Genomic DNA, 25,551 nt, shown 5'->3' on the forward strand with positions numbered 1-25,551 from the left:
TCACTGGCTGTTCACACTTTGTTCACATTATTTCCTGTTTTTTTTTATTTGAACTGCACCTTGTTTGGACAGGACTTTCTTAAATCTGTATACTTATCTATTGAATCGTGCATTTTTTAGTCCATCTCAGGTTATGTGGAGAAAGCTTTGGGGTGGAAATACGTTGACGCTTCATTCAGAAAGCATGATTCTGCTGAGAGACGATGACAGATGCTGTTCAGTTACACGTCCAGCTGCTGGGCGTAAAGCTCATGCTCTAATGTGACAATGGAAGTCATGAGACAGATTTCAACCTACTGACTGAGTCAGCAGGACATTCCAGCTGGTAATGAAATCTCACCCCTGCATAACTTGTCCTCCAGGTACGACTGGAGAAAACCAATAATGCCCACTTTCTCCTCTCTTTCTGCGGTCACTGAGGCACGTCGGCCTATGTGCAAATGTTAAACCTACGCCACATTTTGTTCTTTAATGATTGGCCTCTGAATGGCGTTTTCACCAGGAAGCCAAATGCCTGTGCAGAAATGAGATGTGTCAACTTTCAGTCACACGGTGGAACTTTGAAGAGGCGTTAATTGGGTTTGGATTGCATTCAACAGAAAGGTCAAATACGCCATGTTAAATATTGCTGGAATAAATCTCTTGTTTCTACATGGCCTCATCCTCCACTGCTGAACAGCTGAAAACAGGACTGGACAGAAGATAAGGAAGCATCACACCGCACACATTTACAGCCTGAGACACGCGTCTCAGCACCTGTGTTGAGACGTTGCTATTGGCTGGAAAAACCATTTATTAATATTGTGCAATGATTGTGATGCGTCAGTGAATCATGGGCGTCATCATCATGAGTTGGAGGTGTTTTCCTCTTTCACTGCACCCAGTTTCTCTCTGAGCTGTTCTGCTTTTTGACAGTTTATGGGCTGTTTGATGTTTTAATGGCGCTGCATGAGTGGATGTGACCATGTGCATGCGTGCAGGCCTGCAAGTAACCATTATTCTTATTCCTGATTAATCTGCAGATTATTTTTCCATTGTTCAGTGACTCATTCAGTCTATGAAATGTCAGAGAATAGCGAAATATTACTAAAATAATAAAGGTGTTGTAGATACACATGATTTAATCAACACATAGTTTCAGCTTTAGAGTCTGAGGCTCTGCATTCAGCTTTTTATTCAGTTATGTTCAGTTCAGTTCAGCAATCAGGAGTTTTTATAATGCAGAGAATAAACACAAAATAAGCTTGATCCTTTTGGAAATACTGATTTGGCCTAGGCACAGCAGAAGCACCTGTGTGGTGATACCACTCTTATAATGGGAGGTTGCAGTGTCATGTTACTCTTAGATATTCAGGCCCACACATTGCTGTTAACTGTGGCAACAAATCATTTTTAAGTGGCCGCTCAACACACTCAAATCCTACTTTCCGCTGCTTCGGATGTGACTTTATCAGTCCATGACATGATCAGGCAACGTCTGCACTTTGTGCTCCGGTGAAGTGCCAGAGATTCTATAATAATGACCCCAGTCCCCAGTCTGTGCTTGTCTGCGTCTCAGGGGAGACTGTCTGCCTGCGCTCTGCCGCACAGGACAAAGTGTTTGAACAGCCTATAAGCAAATGGTATCTAGAAAGCTTGGCGGACATTACAGGACTGGGAAAACGCTCCGTTTGAGGTCGGTCATAGTACAAACAGAAGGAGATTAAAGGGGAGATTAGAGGAGATGCTGTTCTCCTTGTTTACACAGGTAGTCAGTGTGTGTGTGTGTGTGTGTGTGTGTGTGTGTGTGTGTGTGTGTGTGTGTGTGTGTGTGTGTGTGTGTGTGTGTGTGTGGAGGGGGATGTGGCCAAAATCTTCTGTCACAGTGTGTGTAATATTATATCATGATACAGGAGTGTTTCTGTAAATTCATTGAGAAATACCAGGTCCACAATGGCGGAAGTTACTGTTTGCGACTGAGACCGAGAGAGGCGGCTGTATCAGATCTCTAAATCCATCCATCCATTATCTATATCGCCTATCCCTTTCGGGGTTGCGGGGGGCTGGAGCCTATCCCAGCTACAATGGGCGAGAGGCGGGGTACACCCTGAACCAGTCGCCAGTCGATTGCAGGGCATCTCTAAATCCATACATACAAATTAGTGCTGTCAATCGATTAAAATATTTGATCGCGATTAATCGCATGAATGTCATAGTTAACTCGTGATTAATCGCAAATTAATCGCACATTTTTATCTATTCTAAATGTCTCATTAATTATCTTTTTAATGCTCTTATCAACATGGAAAAGTGGATCGGCTTGCTTTGTGCAAATGTTTTTTAATTGAAAACAACAACGTGTAGTGTTTTATTTCACGCTAACATTCTCACTTTGAGCAGTCATTCACATTTGAATGAATCAAAATCTCACACTGTCAATAAACAGATGACAACAACCCTTTCTAAGGGATCAAAACAGGCTGATACAAGATAAAGTTACAAAGTGCACATCATTGTGAACTAGGACTCAGGCTAACTTTCCTTTCTTAAGTTTCCTCTGAACATAACAGCATCCATACGCCTCTGTCGAAAGCATCCATTGTCGACTGGTTTTGACAAGGAGGCGGCGGAGAATTTGCTTTCATCGTGTGTTTGGCCATCAAGTGGTATTTCAGACTGGATGTGCTACGGTGATAATTCAGTTCACACCAACAATACACACAGATAACTTAAGTCTTGTCAGTCGAACCATCTGGCAAATTTTTGAAACTAAACTTTCCATTCAGAATCTCGTTCGCATCCATTTTTGCGTTTTGCGCTTGACATCCACACAAACCGCTAGCCTACTTTTTTACAGCTAGCGAGCAGGCAAGAGCAAACACGTGCGTGGGGCGTGCCTATTGTTTTGTTTCCGGTTTACAATTGGATCCTTTAGTTTTTCTTATGTTACTAGCAGTGGCCACAGCGTCTAAAAAACTTCAAGTTCACTAGGTCACAAAGAGCGTTAATTGCGCGATAAAAAAATGACACCATTAAAATTGATTTGCGTTAGCGCCTTATTAACGCCATATTTTTGACAGCACTAATACAAATATATATATATATATTTTTTTGACACTCTTTATTTAGCATTTTCAATTCAAGAGAAAACAAATTGACAACAAGCTGCCGAGGGAAAAACACAAAAACACAGACGAAAACATGGGGGCTCCATGTCCATCCATTGGTTAATGCTTGCAGACTCAGTTTTATACCAGCATTTTGTTATAGCTTTTTTACAAGCCATCAATAGTGTTTTACATAGATACCATTTTTTAATAATCACATTTTCGAATCACTTTATTCAGATTGAGGCTTTTGTTCGAAGATTTTTTTTGCTTTTAGAACGATGACATAAAGTATGACAGCAGCCTTTCGAAGCTTCATTCGAAAACCTCCACAGAAACTTTGAATGTAAGAAAACAAAAACCAAAAAAGACTTATAAGGATGCATTTGATGGTTATTCATTTCCATTTGGAAATGACAGAACTTGATCTCGCAGCGCGTTTTACCTGCAGACAGCAGTGAGACACCAGGGAGGAGGCTGCACTCGGACTTCACCCAGCATCTACACGAGCAGGGACTGTAGCTCTGTGTGTGTGTGTGTGTGTGTGTGTGTGTGTGTGTGTGTGTGTGTGTGTGTGTGTGTGTGTGTGTGTGTGTGTGTGTGAGCGCGTGTGACTGCGTGTGCGTGTGACATGTACGTGTGTTTGGGAGCAGGTTTACAGTCAAACAGAGGTGCTGTTTACACGACAAATTGAACTGGTTTGTAATAGATGCTGATTGCCTCCATTCAGAACTGGTGTTTGTGCTTCTCTGTGATGAATGTGAAGCAGGGAATTGGCACAGTTTGTCCTTAAATAAACAGCTCGATGATTTTAATATGAATGATGTCCTAATTAATTTTTTTTTGGCTCTGTGGCTCCTGATCCAAGTCATTTAATACTGAGTCCGATCTGATGTTAATACTTGACTAAATGATGATTACATTATGACTGGGTCACTATGAAATAAGAGACGTAGCTTTCTAGATTTGGCACACCTTATTTTAGATGGATTCTTGATCCGAGTAGTGATGATCTCAACTATGAAGTTGGCGTGCTGAAATCATCGATATGATATGAATGAAAGTTTAACTGGAACAATGCAACCTGGCAGGAAGACGTGCCGCTGTTTTGGACTTGCTGCCAGTCTGTGAGTTCAGACAGCGGCTTGTGGAGGACACATAAACCTGAAAAGTTGTATTTTTGTCATGAAGTTACTGACAGAATTCATAATTACTGCTCATATGTCATTCGAAAGGTGGGGTGGCGCAGCAGGTAGTGTGCGTGTGCCTCACAGCAAGAAGGTTGCCGGTTCGATCCCCGGCAGGGCCTTTCTGTGTGAAGTTTGCATGTTCTTCCCGTGCATGCGTGGCTTCTCTCCGGGCACTCCGGCTTACTCCCACAGACCAAAAACGTGCTCATTAGGTTAATTGGTGACTCTAAAAATAGCCCCTAGGTGTGAGTGTGAGTGTGAATGGTTGTTTGTCTTGTCTCGTGTTGCCCTGCGACCGGTCCAGGGTGTACCCCGCCTGGGATAGGGATAGGCTCCAGCCCCCCCCCCGCAACCCAGAAAGGGTATGGAAGACGGGTGGATGGATGTCATTCGAAGTGATGAAATTGATGGTCAGCAGAAACAAGCTGAGGGTTTTGCACGCTGTTAATCATTGCTAATGAGAGAGAAGAGGCTCCTTTGTCATCGGAGTTTAGCATATTTTGCTAACCCTGGTGTCAAGGCTGTGAGATAGTCAACCACGGAGTGTCAAATAAGAAGCAGCTTGAATGATTTGAATGAATGATGTGGATATTATGTGCTGTTTGAGTGAGTGAAGGGAACCCAGCTATTTCAGGTCAGACAAACAGGCTTTGTGTCTGTTCCAGCAACGTTTCTGAGGTGAAGCTGAAATTTGCATTTGAACTATTTTTTTGCACAGAGCAGGGATGAAGAGAGGAGACCCTGAACGTATCCAAACCCTGCTGCTAACACAGACAGTGATATGGGACACCATACAAAACAGTATAGCAAATCATGAATTGCCAGAGGTCTCCAGCTGTTTAGTTTGAAGAATTCCACTTCCATAAAGGTGAGGGACTTTAACAGAGGCCAGTTTATTCAGACTTTTTGTCCATAGTACAAGTCAAAAATGTTGGAATGTATGTTTCAGCTCAATAGCATCTTTCTATTAGATTCTCCCAGCCTGGCCGGCATTTTCGAGACTCCACACCCCAGTTTGTCACACTGGCTTTCCCTCTGATGCTCAGGTCAGTACCTGAGCTATCTGAAGTGTTTTGGTCAGATGCACCCCAAAGTAGAAATTTGTGTGGAGCAGCAGTCCAGTGGTATGTTTGCGTGAGTGTATGCATTTTTCACTGCAGGTTGAGTAAAGACAGATAATCAGTGTGCCAATCAGGGGTCCACCTTTGTTTGCTCTCTGCTCCTGTCGCTTTGTCTTGAAGAAGGCGAGCCAACGCGGCTTATCTACCTATAGACAGGATGTGGAAATTCATTGCTCAACAGTCCTCGATACGTTTGTTTCACTCTGTGTGTTGGTCTCACTGTCTCTTTCTATACACTGACTTGAAATGCAAAGGAATTCAGCAGGGCGGAGGGCGGAGGGAGCCTGACGTACAGGAGAATGAAGCTCTGTAGTCTTGAACTTGGGAGGATAGTATATGGGTTGTTAAACGGGTGAGTTTGTGTGAATGAATGAACGATCGAAAAAGAGAGATACTATGAAAGAGCTCAGTGGAATGAGAACATGTTAAAGCCAAGCAGTGACCCCTAGCACAGATAGAGACTAACATAGTGTAATAAGGCAGAAACCAGCGGGTTACAGCGCAGCGTCGAGCATCGAGGTATGATGGTGGCTCTTGATAAGTGTTGCGGATGGAATGCTGGAGGGCAGCCGGGTCAGGCTGGCGGAGCGCTGGAATGCAGACCTTCATCTGCATGGATCTTTCCCTGCTCAATGACGCGATTGTCTTTAATCAGAGGGCCGGCGGAGGAAGAGGAGAGATCGAGGGTGCTGGGGAGGGACGGAGTACAATGTTGAGTTCAAGATGAACACCTGCCGCTGTCATCACCAAATGTTGCTGCAGTTTATCGCAATACGTCGTGGTTGTCAATTGAGGACAAAGCGATCTACCAGGGTGCTGGTGTCTTATCACACCAGCACGAGCTGTTCAGGTGAACTACCTCTTTTGTAACTCTTAATAGCTGCTCTTGAGTTTATCACTATGGTGATACGTTACCCGGCGCATTGTTTACCTTTGCTACCATAGAGACTGCCTACACGGCAATTAGCACTCAGGTACAGGCCTCAGGTGGCTCTCCTCATCGCCGCAGTAACACCAGGAAAATAGAGACGTTGAGGTTCAGGGCAGCTGGAGGGACAGTCAGAGGGGATGGAGATGAGCGTGTGCTTGAAAGGTGCAATTGATTTGGGCCAAGGTCTCAGCGGACTCATGCTGCAGCTCTTTTCTCTCATTGCTTGCACTGAGCCAACTCTGGAGGCCGTTACTTTTTTGCCCACAAACCTATATTTTTCATTCTCACTGGGGACAGGGGAGAATATTAATTTTCCTAAAATATTACCGAAGCATTACAAAACAACATTTTGTGACTCAATGTGTGAGGGGGAAATTGTTTATTTTCCCATGGCCTTTCCCTTTTCTGTTTGATTTTAAATGCTCTTCTACCAAACAAATAAGATGAGAGAAGATTTCTCCTCTAGGCAATGAATACCAAAAACGAGATGAAAAAGAAAAAAAAAAATAGTGTCTTGATCAAAACTAGACATTACAGATGGTTGCATAGCGTAAATGAAGTTGCTAAAATTCCTCCCTTCTTTCATCTGTTCCCTCCACACCTCCTCCTCCTTCAGCCAATCATGCCTCTGTCCAGCTCGTCGACTTTGCATGATAATAGATAAGCGTTCTGTGGTGGGCCTGTGCGTATACAGGTTTTGTGGATGGGACTTGGTGGCTCATAGCCCGGGGGGGAACAGGACCACACATACGCACACACCCACACCCACACCCACTCCCACACTCACACTCACACTCACACCCACACCCACTCCCACACTCACACTCACACTCACACTCACACTCACACTCACACTCACACTCACACTCACACTCGAGAGGCATGTTGTTGCAGAAAAACAAACAGTTGGAAGCAACTAAATTTCTCAGACACACCCAGAGGAGGGGGGAGGAGATGGAGACAGGCCGCCTGAAGGAGTTGGCACACTGTAGTGGTGTCTGCAGGTAGAGAGGAGTGTTTCCGCTGTGGAGACTTTGCTCCCTGGCTGCTGGTCAGAGTCTGGTTACCATCTTCAGATGAACCTTTGACAATATGCAACAGCAGTGGCAAAGCATGAATCTCTGCTCATGTGCTCTGCTGGTGAAACACCTCAGCGTGAGGAGAAAGGAGTCAGCTGACGGCGGGTAACACAGGAGGTGTTGGCAGCAAGAAATAAATCAGTGTGAAGCTCAGACTCCAGTGCACGTGGGCTGGACGCTGCTTTGTCTCACCACCAAGTGCGCCCCCGCAGGTTCAATGTACGTTGCATTCTGAGAAATGGTTCGATGGTGGACGCTAGCGTTGGGCGGTAATCCGGTAATAAGGTATCTAAAAATAGCAACGGTATCAGTTTCATTAGAGAGAAGAGACATACTTTTATTATCACACACAAACATGCACACGCCATGCTTTGTGAAATTATTTTTCTCCACATTTGAGCCATCCTGGAATGTCCTTCCTCTGCGGCAGACCAGGAGCGGTGAGCTGCCAGCCGACAGCGGCGCCCGGGGACCCAGGTCCTCTCTGTCACCATTGGTCAGGTGGTGATCTTCTTGCATGTTTTTAGTATGGAGATACCACAGGTGAACACGGGGAGACCATGCAAACTCCACACAGAAAGGCCCTTTTTCCTCGAGCAGCAGGCACCGAAGTCATGGTGGAGGACACGCCCCCGGCGCCCCCAGCGGGAATCGAACCAGGACCTTCTAGCTGTGAGTGTTTCCACCGTGCCACCCACTATGCTCGGTCCATCTAGGAAGGTCTTAATCTGAACTTCCTGAACTCATAGGTTTTGCTCTCACCCTCACACCCCTCCTCCTCATGATTATCAATGTAGTGTATAATGTTGACAGCTTTCCTCCACCTGGTCAGTTAAAATGAGAACGTCCCTGGGTGGGCTTGAACCACCAACCTTTCGGTTAACAGCCGAACACGCTAACCGCTTGCGCCACAGAGACTCCTTTAAAAATCACCATCATTAAAAAAAATGCTGCGCATATAGGTCTATGGAGGTGTAACATAACTGTAGCATCGTCCACTCCGTTCAATGTATCTGGTTGGATTTTTACTCGAGACAAAGGTGACTGTGTAAAAGTACATGCTAAGAAATGAACCTGAGCAGTTGTACAGATGTTTTAACACAGGTATGTCCAGGCGCTCATTCAGGCTCATCTGGGCAGAGTACTGTTATCTCGTCCGTGCTTACGGAGAAACTCCTCTGTTGAAAACACTTTTTCAGCCTTTTTCCTGCTTGCTATAGTTCTTAGCTCTCATAAAAGGACGAAATGCAAATAAAACAGTAAAATAAGACTTCGGGCTGCTCAGCAGAGTCCTCTGTGAGCGCTCTGCTCCTTCATAAGACAGAGCGGTGAAACTAACTGCGTGGTTACGCCGGTCAATCAGCGACCCGCCCACATTCACCATTTTCTGCTGCTCTTTGGCTGCTAGCTCGCCGTTGCACAGTGAGGAGGCACACATCTTCGTGATCATCAGACTCTCTGCTTTCATGTGTTACCGGGCTTTTGTGGTTTGCGTGAAGTGGTGACATCAGCAGATGCCGTAGCTTTGATGTGCACTATTTTCGTTACATGCGCATATAATTTCTTGGGGTATGAATTATGTTTGGGTGGCAATGCTTGGTAGAGGCTTTTAGCTGAGTTTCTCCCCGTCATTCTGGTATGCTACAAGTTAGCATTGGTGCTTCCTAGCGTGAGCATTGACCGTCTGACCTGCATGCATGTCACGCTGCCCTGCAAAGTGATTTTTAATTAGCCACAGTAATACTGTATGCTACGGGGAAATGTGGGGAAGGTTAGACGGTATCAAAATTTGGATACCGCCCAACTCTAATGGACACGTGTCACACTGTGGTTTTGCTTGATTTCCGAAGATGCCACCATGTTTCTCTGATGATTGTTGGACACCCCAAAGTCGCACAGTTCATACATGTATTTGTGTAAATGACTTACTGTTCCTAAAGGGGACGGGGGCGAGCTGTTGGTGTTGAATTCCTGCTGGTGTATAAAGACTTAAATAGGGTTCATCAATTATGAATGACTTTACATTAACACTTGATTCATGTCTTCAAGTCTTTTACTATCTGGGAAGACTTCATATCTTTCTTAATGCCAGTTTTTATTAATAAGACAAATAATAATAAATAATATTTAGAAAAATATATAGAGAGCACAGCAGCATGTCAAGGGTGGTTGCAGTGTTTATGTGGCACTTAGCTCACTTGTTACTGTCTGTATGGTAAGATGACACCTTCTGCACACACTGGGTAGCTACACAGAGCCTCTGATTCTTGCACACACACACACACACACACACACACACACACACACACACACACACACACACACACACACACACACACACACACACACAGAGCAAGGTGGAATCTTGATTCCTGGCCATTCAGGTTTGACTGGTTCTCTTAGTTAGAGGGAGACGAGTGATCAAGCGTTATCTACACACACACACACACACACACACACACACACACACACACACACACACACACACACACACACACACACACACACATACCTTCTGCAAACCTCAGCGGGATGCGTGCCTCGTGTGGATTCCTATCATGTGGAAATTAATTCAGCGAGGGTTTAATTGGAGTGGATGAGACCTGTGTCATGCATTCGTCGTCGTTCACCTCGTGAAATAGCGGCGTTTGCCGCGGGAGTTGAGCAACATTGTTTCTTACAAAGTTGTCTGGCTGCTGAAAAGATGGTGATTAATGAGCCGTGCTTACATAAGTGAAGTAATTGAGTTTCATTCCTTGGAAGTGGTTTTGTTGACTGAAAATTTGTCAAGTGTTACTGGAAAGGAGAATGTTGCTCTGGTTTTCTTCAGCCGGCTTCATGCTACCTTCACGATCAACGGCCTCTGCTGGCATTGGAAACGTCGAGCAAACAACACAAGCAGCCAAGATGACCAGTCGTATCTCACCCCCAGCATGTGGTCATGTTTTGGAAGCACTCTCTGTGACCGCGGTGTCCACCTCACTGGATGGTTTGGCCCTGTTTCTCCTAATCCAGCTGTGTGGTTGAAATACAACCCTGATTCCAAAAAAGTTGGGTTGCTGCGTAAAACAAAACTAAACAGAATGTAATAACTTGCTTATCCTTTAATATAGACAATATATTTAACGTGTGACCTCATCGGCTTCATCGATGACGTGCGACTGATCGAGGTGCCGCGTTCAGTATTCAGAGCTCATGGTCTTTTCAGTGCTATTGAACTTTCCACAGTGTTACTGAACTTCAGCCTTGCTCTCCACATACATCCTACCAGGGAGCTGCTGTTGACACACCTTCAGAAACACACTCATACACACAGTTGTCACAATATCCTGTGTGTGCAACGTCATAATGTGCAAGATAATGTTTTATAGAGATAACAGTGTTGTTTTCAGAATAACTGCGTCAGTATCAGATTTTACTTCAAGGTACAAGGTTAATTTAGCTATATTCTACAATATAGGCTTGTAATAAATGTCAAAAAATGTCGTGCTACCCACAAATAGTAAAAATGAGGAAGGTTGTCCTCTGTGCACCATCCTGCCAGACTGCTGATTTCCACGCGATATGATTTCTGTTCATGGTTTCAAGTCTGGCCGACGATGGTGTCGCCCACAAACTTCACATCAGAGTTGTCTCCATGTCTGGGATTGTAGTTGTGGGTGTACAGTGTAAACAGGGTGGGGATGAGCACACAGCCCTGAGGGGCTCCGGTGTTGAGCACTCGAGTGAAGGAGGTGCGACCAGCAATCCCACCAGTCTGGGAGCTGTTTGTGAGGGTGTCCAGTCGTCAGTGTGTTTTATTGTAGATATGGATATTCCTGACACACTGCGCTGGGATGAAACAAGAGCAGCTAACAAGAAACCTGAAACAAGTGAAACTAAAGCCAGGGTCCGCTTCGAGATTGAAGTATGTGACCCTAAATCATGAAAGTCAGGGTAAATGAATATGAAGCATTTGGTGTATGAGGCCAGTTTTCCTGGTTGTGGCCGGTGTCTTTATTACCAAACCATCATATCAGCACAGGAGTGATAAATCACCTCAGCCTTCCCCGGTTGACTGACCGATCCTTCTCATCTGTTCTGTAACCCGAGACCAGAGAGGTTATGAAAGCTGTTTCTCGCACAAAGGTCACCCCTCTAGTTGCCTTTGATGCTCTGTTTTGCTGTATTTTTGCTATTATTTATTGACTAAAGAGAGATTCTCAGTGATGCTGCTGCAGTCAGCGTGCAGCATTAATTATTATACAAAAGGTAGTGAGGAGTCAAGCTATTTAGTTGTGGTGATTGCCCAGAAATACATTTTCTGTCATAGCTGGCAACAATTTAAGGTCAAAGTAGGTGTCTGATTGGACCAATTAGCAGTTATCAACTTGTTATTGCTGCCACTGCTGACTTTATTAAAGGACCAGTGTGGAAGATTTAGAGGAATCTATAGGCACAATATGGCAAAATGCAATATAGTATTTAAACGTATGTTTTGTGTATTTTTTTCCTATAAAAATAAGAATTGAGCTTTCGTTACCTTAGACTGAGCTCTTTATATCTACAGAGGGAGCAGGTCCAGCGCTACGTTTCACGCTGTTTCTACAGTAGGGACAAACCAAACACTGGCTCTAGAGAAGGCCTTTCACATTTTTCACAAGTGTCACAGCCACCGTAGACTCTTCTGCACAAAGGGAAGGGAGGGATGAGGTGAGGGGTATGCAGTCTGCAACCTCACCACTGGATGCCACTAAATCTCACACACTGGTCCTTTAAGCTGATTGGCTGGGATGTGACAGATCCACAATAAATACAGATCCTTTATTCATTGAGTTATGGTGGGCTGTCAAGTCAGCTTTGCAGGGTCTCTGTTATTTCAACTAGTTTCATGCAATTAGGTATACAGTTATTAGATTAAACAGAGCACTATTGGAACGGTGCTTCCTTGAAGATCAAGAAGCTTTGAGTTGATTGACTCGCATATGAACTCAAGTGACATCCCATTCTTAATCCATAGTGTTTAATATGACGTCGGTCCGCCCTTTGCAGCTAGAACTGCTTCAGCTCTTCTGGGAAGGCCTTCCACAAGGTTTAGGACTGTGTTTATGGGAATTTTTGACCATTCTTCCAGAAGTGCATTTGTGAGGTCACACACTGATGTTGGAAGAGAACCCGCTCCATCATTCTACATGGCCGACCACTTTGTGGCTGAGTTGCTGTCGTTCCCATTCGCTTCCACTTTGTTATAATACCACTGACAGTTGACTGTGGAATATTTAGGAGTGAAGAAATTTCACGACTGGACTTGTTTCACAGGTGGCATCCTATCACAGTACCACACTGGAATTCACTGAGCTCCTGAGCGCGACCCACTCTTTCACAAATGTTTGTAGAAACAGTCTGCATGCCTTTGATACACCTGTGGCCGTGGAAGTGATTGGAACACCTGATTTCAATTATTTGGATGGTTGAGTGAGTACTTTTGGCAATGTACTATGTCTTCTGTGTGACGTGTAGTCTGGACCAGTAACCATATGTGCTAACCTAAATGCTAACAACCTCTGAGGAACATTTTCTCTTCTCAAACCCAGTTTCCTATTGGACTCAAAATCTTTTTTATTCCCCTTCACAACATCCATTACTTTATCTACCCACTTTCTGTCCCCTCCTCCTCCTCCTCCTCCTTCTCCTCCTTCTCCTCCTCCTCCTCGCCCAGCAGAGGCTGACTATAGTTTCTGTGTTGTGATGGTACCAGGCCACATCACCACCCCACTCTAGCCATCTCCTTTGTGTTTTGTCTCTCATTCTTTTATATTGCTCCCCCTACTGGGACAGAGCTCTCCTCATGTCTTCCTACTTGACCTTGATCTCCTCAGTAAAGCAAGATTATGAGTCAGCCTGCTTCTTCTAACAAGGTGTTTCCATGTGATGCATGGATACGAAACAGTCACCTGCCATATACTATATAGCCTATTTCTAGAAGGAAAAGGACTTTTGCAGGTTTGATGTAAGGTGTGAATGAATGCTGTGTGAATTCACTGAATTTGAAATGTTGAATTAATCACACTATGCAAGCAAGAGCAGTATAATGGAAGGACAATGAGAAGTGTCCCTCTTCAGTTTAAAGCAATCCATAGGTGCCATTCTCGACATGACAATCAGCCGACGTCAGTTGAAAGTTATGTCAACAGCGCAGCCGTACCACCCATTGTGTCAGCTCGGGCCCCAAGAGTGTACACACTCACTCCTGAATTGACAGAAACACAGAGGAGGGCTGGCAATTAGTTACTGAACCGCTTTCAGTGTTTACTTAACAACTAGCAAATAAGCAGTGATTCATTTGTTCTCTATAGCTTTACATTCAGGCAATAGCATGGACGATGTGTCAGAGCAGCTGAGTGAAAGTGAGCTGAGACGGGTTAGAAAGATGCTGACATGGAGAGAAATGTCCTCACCTCCCCGTGGACACTGCTGCTGTTGCCATGGCAGCTTTAACCTGACTTAAGACACCTGTCAAAAATATCGCGTTATTAACACGTTAACGCAAATCAATTTTAACGGCGTCATTTTTTTATCGCAAGATTAACGCTCTTTGTGACCTAGTGAACTTGGATTCTTTTAGAAGCTGTGGCCACTGATAGTAACGTAAGAAAAACTACAGGATCTGATTGTAAACCGGAAACAAAACAATAAGCACGCCGCACGCACGTGTTTGGTTGCTCGCTAGCTGTAAAAAAGTAGGCTACTGGTTTGTGTGGATGTCAAGCGCGAAACACCGAAATGGATGCGAACAAGATTCTGAATGGAAAGTTTAGTTTCAAAAAGTTGCCAGATGGGTCGACTGACAAGACCAAAGTTATCTGTGTGTATTGTTGGTGTGAACTGAGTTAGCACATCCAGTCTGAAATACCACTTGATGGCCAAACACACGATGAAAGCGAATTCTCCGCCGCCTCCTTGTCAAAACCAGGTGACAATGGATGGCTTTCGACAGAGGCGTATGGATGCTGTCATGTTCAGAGGAAACTTATGAAAGGAAAGTTTAAGCCATTAACTGCACTATAGCCTGAGTCCTAGTTTACAATGATGTGCTTTGTAACTTTGTTTTGTATCACCCTGTTTTATATATATTTATATATTATTAATATTTATTTTTTTGTCATCTGTTTATTAACAGTGTTAAATTGTGTGAGATTTCATTCATTCAAATGTGAATGACTGCTCAAAGAGAGAATGTTAATGTGAAATATAACACTACATGTTGTTGTTTTCAGTAAAAAACATTTGCACAAAGCGAGCCGATCCACTTTTCCATGTTGATAAGAGCATTAAAATGATAATTCAAGTAGACGTTTAGCATAGATAAAAATGTGCGATTAATTTGCGATTAATCGCGAGTTAACGATGACATTCATGAGATTAATCACGATTAAATATTTTAATCGATTGAGAGCACTATTTATAAATATCTACATATTTGTATCTTTTGCCACAATGCTTCAGAACAAGTTTGTAAGAAAAGGACAAAATGACATTTGACAGTCTTGTGTTAAACTCAGAACATTTTCTTGATTGTCATTTCTTTTTTGGGTTACTAAGCAACTATCATGTGCCATAGTCGTCAAGTGCCATATCAGTGTACTTGTGTGTGCAGGCTCTGCATCAGGAAAAGGAACTCCCTCAGTCCACTTGTGACTGTTCCTCTTTGGTTAGTCAGTGGTCACATTAAGCATACGTCATCATGACTGTTGTTAGATTTTTGGATATGATCGATCGGTGTGGCAGTATTGCATTAGATTACAGTCATCTCAGTTATAGAGCATATTTGAGTTTTTTATTCAATTTATTTACTTATTTACTTTTTGCATTTTTCTACATGAAGTGGATCCTTGAGAAATAATAATAATATATTCATTTAGAATAATTTTACTTGAATAAGATTTTGAATGCTGAACTTTTGCTTGTTATGGATGAGTTTTTATTGTTGTATTGCTCCTGTTACTTAAATGAAAACTCATATAAAAGACGTCAATGCTTCTTCCACCACTGATACCGTACGCCTCTGCTGTTTGTCGATGTTGTTTGTTGTCTCAGCTTTATGGCTGTTTTGCAGCCAGTCAGGCGTGAAGCTCTGCCTCCCTCTGCTATTTAACTGCAAAACACATTTGACCAAAGAATTAAACGTTTTAGTGGATTCAGTCTACTTTGACAGCATTGAAGTCTTGTTTATCAGGAAAATATTTACCTGTTCGTGCCTGGTAGATGGAATGGTGTTGGTATAAATATACTGACGTTTCTCGTCAACCTCAGGCAGCCTTACTTATCATGGTGGAAGAATGGAAGAATAGAAGTTAGGGTAAACGAATGAGGTTGAGGTTTGTGCACACACTTCCTCCGATGTACAAATGTTGACTTCCTGACACCAAAATGCACGAATGTGCCATTGTCAGGCCAAACAAACAGACAAACAAACACAAAGAAAGTGGAAAAGTGAAACCAGAAAAAAAGACCACATCCACTTTGTCACTTGCTGCCACAGCACAGCAGATAGAAATCTAGATCAGACCATAGCTAGAAAAATGGTTGTGGTTGAGTGCACTGGTGTGTTGGTTACATCAGAGCGAATATTTTTTTATTTTATTTTTTTTCAGATAAATGAACTATAAGGTACCATATAAAACTAAGAAATGAAACCCTAGTGCCCACATTTCATTTCAGGCATGTAATCAGTCTCTGGAACTGACAGTCTGACAAGTGTCTTTGTCTTTGTTTACCTGCCACATTAATAAATGGTTAAAGATTGAAATTAAATGTGAAACTTGAAGTAAATCGTAGCCTGCATCTGAGCTATGAGGTTGCTATGCTGCTACTGAGGGTGAAAGAATACATTCTGTTGTGCATATTTGACATTTTAACCATTAAGGACACTGATGACCTCCACACACTCTGAGAGGGTGAGCTGGGAACTGCTGTACATAAGCAGTCTTTGTTATTGACTTAAAGGTGCAGCATAGAAGAACTGGCCTTTTGGAGCAGCATATCATCAGCGTAACTGATAACTCTTGCTAACTGTAGCATCTGTTAGCTCGTTAGCTTTGTTGGGGGGAAGCTAGCAGAGAATACAAGAGGTCAGACATCAGTCAGTGTCCACCTCCTATACTAGATTATGGCCTCTTGACGTACAGTTAGTCTCATTACAATTGGCTATAGACGTCCTTCACTTAACGTCATAACAACTGTTCTTCTGGTCATGTTGATAATTGTAATACATTTTTGAACGTTTTACACTAAAATTATTACATAGTGCACCTTTAAATCCATCAATGTGCTTTATTTTTCTGCCAAAGACAGCCCTTCACTTTGTTCCAAGGGGAAGTCCTATAACTAGAATTGACAGCACTGGTTAAAGCTGTTGGGTGAATTACTTCCTGTCTTGGTTAATCATAGTCTGGTCAAAACTTTGGTGTCCTCAGACAGACACTGTAGCCATGGTTTGTTATCTCAAAGTGTACATCATAAACAGTTTAGTTAATTTTTAGCCCCCTTCAGTGCTTAACTTTTACAGAACTGGAAGAAATTGAAATTGATTGAAAATAATGGCGAAAAGTTGTTCAGAACAAATTATCTTTAGAGCCCTGAAGAAAAATGTTCCTCAGGCAACAGTAGTTCAATAGCAGAAACCACCTCGTTTGAATAAAAGACATTAGAATACACATCTCCACGTCACAATTGTCGTTTAACTAGCAAATACCATGCAGTCCTATAGTTGACGGGCTTGGGGATGGGGATCATAGTTTGGGTGTAAATAACACTGAGTGCGTGCTTATTCATTCAACCGATCCATTTATCAGGCTGTGTATGTTTAATTTATTTGCACTTTATGTTCCTCTTCTCAGAGCCTGCTGACACACTACTGCTTTTAGCTAAGTCATGCCCTGTTAACAGAAAAACCCTCACACACACATGCACACACACGTGCATGCACACACACACACACACACACACACACACACACACACACACACACACACACACACACACACAGAGTCGTGTTTCTATCATTTTTGTGGACATTTCATAGACTTACGTTTGTTTAAAAGATGTTAAGTAGTGGCAATAATTGCATATGTCATCTTCTCTCCCTCCCCTTTAACCTTGATACTAACTAAGTCGGAGAGTGCTGCCTTCAGTAAAATATTTTACCTTTACTCATCTCTTCTTCAGGAGTTTTTATTGTAATGTTAAAGAACTCCATCGCTGTACCACATTTGCTGTCGTTCCATATGTTCAGTAAAAGCTCATTTGAAGGACTGTACACACTGAAAGTGTGTGTTCTTGTCCTGCGCTGCTCTGACGGTTCGATGTGAGCCGTATGATTGCAGATCCTATTTACTCACTTATTTCCACTGTCAGCTCCTTGGAGAATAAGCCCGTGTTGCACAGTGGGCATGATTTTCTCTTATGCAATAGAGGATGCAAAGGGGTGTGTGTGTGTGTGTGTACTGTCAGTATTTATTAGAAACATGACTTTACACACATTTGTCACGGCAGACTCATGAGCCGTGTGTTTGCATTGCCCGTTTGCCAAACACTTCGACTGTGACTTGAACACAAATCAATTGAACGCGTTTTAAATGTTTGCAGATATTTAGAGGTTTATGGTGCAGCAGCTGTGTTGGTGGAACTGAGGTGGCGTGGAGAACGAGCATCTTTGTCTGGCTTTCTGATTCGTATTTTGAATCCTCTCTCATGCCATGTTTCATGTCGCAGCACTATATCCCGGCGGGATGTTCACATTCCCGATACTGGCCACAACCACCAAACGCACCACACCTGCAGAATTCATGGGTGGTATAAAACTCCAGTGACCTTTGTTAAGCCAGCCCTCACGTAGGCCGTGACTGCACCTGCTACTGATACAGAAGGTGTGTCTGCATATTGCTTTCCCTTACGTGAAGCTATAATGATACTGGTTTGGGTGTGTGTGGCCAGTAGCCTTTGCTGTGCTGCCCCGAGTTTTGCTATGTGTAATCATCTCACATGTATACTGGCACTGTTATTGATAATTCCCCGGCCTGTCTTATAATGATTTGGCCATTAGACACAGATCATTACTTGCTAAACCATTTTAAGTCTCTGGATGTGTCATTTTGATACTTATTCTGTGTTTACTGATTTTCTGTAGTAGACAACGTTCTTCTGTTAACACTGAAGACAAGATTAATACAGCGCCTTCCTTTAACTGGATTTAAGAAGCATTAATCTCATATTTCTAGGTCAGAGTGAGTTACAACATGAATTCCGCTTGTAAGAAGGAAGGAGACTTAGACTTAGAGGTTAATGGTCCCTTTTGTGTTTTTTTTTTTTTGGTTTAGCGCTATGTGATAATGGGGGGGGGGTGTAACGTTGCCTTTGTTGGTGTTGAATTGCCATGTGTGCTTGTGCACATGTCTGAAACCAACCAGCTGATAAATATTTCACTTGACCGACGGGAACTTGACGGCCAGCGTTGGACTCAAAGGATGAGCAGAGGCAGCCAATATGGGATCAGAGAGAGGAGATAATAATGGCTTTTGTAGCATTGAATTTGTACAGCGAGCGCTCAGCCACAGACGAAAGGGATGCAGACAGAGAAATACTTCACTCAGCATGGGTTAGCTTTTGGCTGGACTGCGGCTAAGCGGTAAGAACAGCATATTCTGCTTGTGATCTGATATCTGAAGGCTAAAGACAAATCAAACATCTTAGAAAACGAGTGGAAAATATTGGTCTTGGTCCTTCTGACATTTTTTTTACTCGAACATATCTTAACCATGTCATGTGATGTGCTGCTTCACTACACTATGAGAACAAATATTGGGACCACGACAGAACACTTCAGTAGAATATTTAGTGTCCAGGATCAGATTATAGACAGATTATAGACACTATGGCTGCTTATCCTTGGAACAGTCTGACCTCAGTTTAGCACAGTGCTCATACACGTCTCAGCCATACACTAGGTTTCAACTTACTCTTATTTATAAAGGAATGCTCCACCCAAAGTCTCCTGTTTGTACACTTAAAAGTGGCAGTCACAGCTGTACTTAATTAATATGCAGTGTCCACCTCTCAAACTACACCTGCAGCATAACCTCATATATAACACTCATATATTCTCCAGCATTATGGCATTATAAAATGCAAATCAGCAGCAGTGTTCACCATATTTGGGCTGTGGCTTTTTCCTATGTATTCTTTTCTTTACATGAATACACATTTGCTTGTAAAACCATGTTCATTTCCATGCAATTATTTACATTTTGCAACATTATCATTTACAAATCTGCAGCAGTGCGTGTGTGTGTGTGTGTGTGTGTGTGTGTGTGTGTGTGTGTGTGTGTGTGTGTGTGTGTGTGTGTGTGTGTGTGTGTGTGTGTGTGTGTGAGGCAGCTGCAGTTGCCACTTCCTTTAGTTTTCAGGCTAAGTGACTGTGTACAAGCCACTAATGTTTCATTCAAATAGGGTCAGTTCTGTTTCTCTGTGCGAGTCAGTAGAGAAATTGCATTAGGAACACAGTCAGTGGATGTTGAAACTCTTGCACTTTCACACATAGTGATGCAGAGATGCACATTTCTCTCCTCAGCTGTTTCATTATGGCCCACATGACCTTCCTTCCATCTGCAGCTGTTGTTGCTGAGTGCGGATGCCCTGACGTTTTTAAAGAGGATTATGCAGAACTAGTTTATGGCATTAAAGAAAAGAAAGAAAACCAGTGTGGCAGAATCATTAAGGACAGCTAAACATCATGCCCATGAGCTTGTGGAAACAGTGACACAAGCAGCAGTGCAGGTGTTCATCAGCGACACAAAGGTTCAAAGATTGACCATTGTAAATGTTAACCATTGAGCTCATGTTTGGTAATAACCATGAAATATTGAGTTTAACACATTGCCAAGGCTGCTATAAATTCACCAAATGGCAAAGGGCAGCTCACACACACACACGCATATCAGTGTTTTTGTGTCCTGACCTAACCGTAGCTTATTTGATATACATTATAAACAGGCCATTGATCTATCTGTCTGCGACCTCCAGTGAAATTGGAAAAGGGTCAAAGGGGTTGATGACTGCTTTAAACACCTGTTAATATGAGAGAGACCAGACATCCACTCGTCCATTTCCTCACAGCTCCGAGTCGACTTTTCTATTGTTAATATCAGTTTTTGTCTCGTTTTCCTTCAGACTGTGAGGGACAGGAGGAAGACCAATGAGCAGACAGAAGGAACGACGGCAGAAGAGACAACAGACAAGAAGATGGAAGAGGAGGACGAGGACAGCCCATTCAACCGCTGCAGCTCTGTGGACCTGGACAAGGTATGTGCGTGTGTGTGTGTGTGTGTGTGTGTGTGTGTGTGTGCTGGTGATGGGCGACAGAAGAGGAGTCAACAGTCTTCAGGTTATTCACCTCGTCCCATTCCAGAACTCTCCCTGTTTGTTCGTAGACTCTGAAGTTCTCACACTGCAAGACAAACACACACTGACATGTTGATGGCAATAACATCAGAACACAGAACCCTCCCTGCTCATACCCCTTTAACCGTAATACTAAAACCACTCTAACCTAAGTCCCAACCCTAAACTTTCTCCTTAAAGACGCATTTGTCCTCATGTATCCACATAATGACACATTCATTCACTCACTCACTCATTCATGTAAGTCACACTCTTGTGACAAAGCGATTCGACAGGGACGTTTCTACCTTTGTACGACACGGGGCGACAACAGATTCAACCAGTCCGTCTTGTTCCATCTGTTGCCAGGCATCAGTGTATTGAGCTGCCCTTGAGATGCACTGCTCTCGAGTGCTAACGTGGTAAAGCCCCGGCCGGACCTTAACGCTTCATAGTCTTTACAGTTCAGCTGTTCCAATAAAGTTGACAATTCAGTCCTCCGAACTACCTTTTTTTTGCGTGTTTTAGCATCAAATGTTGAATAAATTCCACGCCTCAGACATGCCCATCACAGAGCTCCAGTGTGGTTTGCTTGCAGTAACCAAACACCAGATGCATGAGGCGTTCGCTGTAGTCTGGCTGCAGCGTTGGGAATGTCACCACACTTGTCATGTGCTATCCCTCACGGTCATTTCGATGAGCAGATATGAGCTAAAGCACACCACAAAGAGGCTTTTGATAAACTTTCTAACGGGATTTGTAATTATTATCTCCGAAAAGTTGTTCGCAGAAACTGTCTGGGCTGTTGATCAGATCTGGCTCTCGCTGAAGTCCTGCGTTAAGTTCAGCTGAATGTGAAGCTGCGAGTTAAGCCTTATTTTATCACATTGCGTTGTTGACACAGATCACTCAGTGAAGAGATACTGTGCATTGGCAAACTGGTAAAGCAGGAATGCTGCTACAATCTGACGTTACTTAGATCTGCACTTGTCCCTTGGTGTCAAGCATCAGGCCAGCTGTGTGTGTTTGTGTGTGTGCCGTGTCACACTCAGGAATGAGAGATGGTTTCACAAATGCACGAAACTGTGGTTTCTTTTCCCTGTTTTTGTTACTTTTAGACACAGAAAGCAGCATCCTTATCGTCGCTCTCGTGTGCAAACTTCACCTGTTGAATTGCGGAGTAGCGTTAGCATTTGCTTCAGAATACGTGTTGAATGACTGTTGTAAATGCTTACCAGGAAAATCAGCAAATGCCTGTCTGATAGACAGCCACAGACAGTTTGCCCATGGTGTGTTCACCAGTTTAAGTAAGCGAAGTGTCCTTTTCTTCGTGATAGTGGTTTGAATTACTTCTTCCTTGTCACAAGTTGTCTTATCTTCACCATGTGACAGGCGCTTTCACTTCTTCTTTTGAATGTGCAACACTCAATGTCACGTCAATATGAAAGTCCTCTCTCTGTCTAATAAAGGAGGGAGCACTGACAGGTTAACCAGCGGCTGACACACATACGTTTCCCCTTTGACTAATTGCATGAATACCACAGTTCGCCGGTTCTCGGTCAGTAGGCCCATCAGGTTTTCCTCAGCGTGAATGTCCAGAAGGTACGAGCTGACTCCTCAGTGCAGCTGTCGTAGTTGAATGCTTCTTTACCCTCTACATTGCTTCTATGTGACTTTAGCTTTATGGGTAGCAGCAGGTTATACTGCCATACTACACCTATGAGTTAGAGTCTCCAATTCATATAACTAAAAACAGACAGACTATAAACACATAATTGTTTCTTGCTTTTGTGCAAAATATGAATTAAGTTGATTTCATGTACTGTACTGTACTGTCAGAAGAAAAGCAGAATAAGCTGTCATTTATCACTTTGTTCCATCTCGGCTGAGGTAGTAGAGGAAAGAGATGAGTGCTATGAAGCAACACTCTGAGGCTGATGCTAAAGGTCAACAGATTAATTGCCGCCAATAAGACATTTTATAAACTATCGTTATCGGCAGAACTTGGCGTCGACGGCCACGCAGCCTCCGCCATTGCACGGGGACACAATCACTGTTTTGCATGGAAGTCAAAGTAATGTCACCGTGTACCTGAGGTCATTTATATTCAAATTAGATTTATGTGCATTGACAGTTCAGAGTGGGTATATGCAACTTAATAGTCTTTGTTCTGGTGAGCGCAGCAAGTCCACTTTGTTGTAGTATCCAGAGAAACAGACCCTGTGACTGTTCCCAAGCAGCACTGCTGCATGAAGCAGTGTGAAAATCCACGAAGAGAGCAGAAAACAGTTCAGTTTCAGGTTGCAGTCGACTGTTACTCACATACAGTAAACGTACACATACAGACCGCTTCACGTTTTCCACATTTTGGCATGTTGCAGACTCTTCTTAAAATGGATTCAGTTCATTTTTTCTTCATCTATCTGCACACAATACTCAGCAATAACAAAGCAAAAACAGGTTTTTGGAGTGTTTTGTTCATTTATTAAACATAAAAGAATGAAATATCCCATTTACATTAGTAGTCAGACCTCCGTCTGACCGTCTGTCACTGGTCCTTGAGATGCGTCTACAGCTTGACTGGAGTCCTAAAAGAATTCACTGGGCATGTTTAGGAAGGACACACACCTGTCTATGTAAGGTCTGACAGTTGATGGTGTCTGTCAGAGAAAAAAACAAACCATCAGGTCCATCTGGGGGAGATGCCATCAAATTTCTGCAGCATTGAAAGTATCAAAGATCCTCCATCATTCTCAAATGGAGGAAGTTTGGAGCCACTAACCTCTTCCCGGTTCTGACCGTCCAGCTGAACTCAGCAACCAGGGACCAAGATCCTTGGTCAGACAGGTAACCAAGAAGCCAACAGTCACCATGAAGGAGATCCAGAGCTCCTTTGTGGAGATGTGTGAACCAGTGGACAGAAGCCATTCCTCACTGAAAGGCACATGACAGCCTGCAGGGACTTTTCCAGAAGGCACCTGAATGGCTCTCAGCCAACGAAAAGCAAAATCCTCTGGAGAAGCTTTGGGAAAACTCTGTGAAAGTCCTGGAATGGTCCAGCTGGAATCTGGACCTGAACCCAGTAGAGCATATCTAGAGAGATCTGAAAATGGCTGTGCACTGACATTCACCATTCAGTCCGGTGGAGCTTGAAGGATTCACCTGAGAAGAAACTCCCCAAAGAAAGGTATGCTGAGCTTGTGGGATCATTTCCAAAAAGACTTGAGGCTGCCAAGCTAGAGCTGCTTTCAACAAATACTACGTGAAAGGTCAGAATACTTGTGGAAATGGGTTATTTTAGTCTTTTATCATTAAGAAATCTGTATTTGCTTTCTAATTTCTAAGAGTATTGTGTGTAGATTGATGAGGAAACTGCCTGTTTTAATCTACATGAGCACTTCATCGTTTTATCTAATGTTCTGACTTGGGATCAGCTTTCCCATCAACTTCCTTAACCGGGAACATTACAATACTGAGTGACTCTTGACTGTACTATTTTTATAGTTATCCCTCCAACATGTCTCACATGAGCATGGGGAGGATGGGAAAAACTTGTAAAAGTAGCTCAGTCTCTGCCCTTTGGACTCAGGAGGAAATTCTTATAATAATTACTGACAACAATTCAGTTAGAGCCAAGTAAACCTGCAATAGCACACGCACACACAAATCATCATAAAAGCAGCAGCTTCCTAGTTTGACCAGTGCAGTTTATCAGTTTTTAACTCTCTGCTGCCACCTGCTGTAGACTACAGTGTCCTCCAGTACAGTCATATAGACCAGTGGGGATTAGGTTTCACTAATTGTTTGTGTCTCTGCAGGATTTGGTGGACTGGCGGAAGCCCCTGGCTTTGCAGGTGGGCCACCTTGGAGAGAAATACGACGCATGGGTTCACCAGCCAGTCGACAGACCAATCAGACTGTTTGGAAATCCCTTCCTGGAGGCCATCACTAAGACTTCCTGGTAATGCATTAGACTCTTTGATATACCTCTTATATTATTGAAGAAATGTGACAAGATAAAGTGGAAAATGTTGCATTTCTGGTATACAGTATGTACATGGTTAGTATGATCTGTTTTCACTGGATATAACAGACATGCACACATTGCTTTACCTCTTTGTGCATCCCTGAAGTTTCCACATATGAATGTCTGTGATTCCCACTTGCACCCCCATTGGTGTGAATCTGTTTACTGCCTCCCACTAACCTGAGTCAGTTGTTTCACCTCATGCTGGCATTAACAGTTCATGAAAACTGGTAAAAAAAAAAAATAAAAATTTAATGTTCAACTTTTGGTAGGAACATGAAAGCAAATCTGGCTAAACCAACTGCAAAAAAGAACCAAACCCTGGGGGTACATGAGACACAAAGTGATTGGGAGCCGCTACATTAACACATACAGTTGTTAGCAAACACTGAGCATATTTTAACACTGAGAAGAGCTGTTCAACCCTAATTCACTTTCCTGCAGTTCTATACAGTGTCAAGTTCAACAGGCAGGTGCGCTGGAGCAGCTGGTGGTTTTGGCGCCTCGCTGAAGAGCAGCTTCAGAGTTGTTATTACAGGAGCACAGAAGATTTGTTTTTCCACTTCACCCACTTTGGCTGTTCAAGCTAGACTGAGGTTCCTGCTCCTCTGACCATTAGTCTTAATCCAGCTCAAGTTGATATGGTAGAAAAAACAAAGAAGACAGAGAGGACATTGACCGTATTGCTACACGTGTTCTCT

The 25,551-nt window shown here is 43.2% G+C and overlaps 1 protein-coding gene and 1 non-coding gene across 2 annotated transcripts in view; one reads left to right on the forward strand and one right to left on the reverse strand.

Moving 5' to 3' along the window:
• fa2h (fatty acid 2-hydroxylase) overlaps nt 1-25,551 on the forward strand; it is a 29,809-nt gene that overhangs the window by 1,788 nt on the left and 2,470 nt on the right. Inside the window, exons 2-3 of the mRNA XM_070973037.1 lie at nt 20,614-20,745; nt 24,642-24,784. Coding sequence (XP_070829138.1) covers nt 20,614-20,745; nt 24,642-24,784 — 275 coding nt within the window. The remainder of the gene's footprint in view (nt 1-20,613; nt 20,746-24,641; nt 24,785-25,551) is intronic.
• Nucleotides 8,252-8,325, reverse strand: trnan-guu (transfer RNA asparagine (anticodon GUU)). Its single transcript has one exon. It is a non-coding gene; the product is annotated as a tRNA-Asn (tRNA).

This window comes from Chaetodon trifascialis, chromosome 10 (assembly GCF_039877785.1).
Source record: "Chaetodon trifascialis isolate fChaTrf1 chromosome 10, fChaTrf1.hap1, whole genome shotgun sequence".
Lineage (NCBI taxonomy): Eukaryota > Metazoa > Chordata > Actinopteri > Chaetodontiformes > Chaetodontidae > Chaetodon > Chaetodon trifascialis.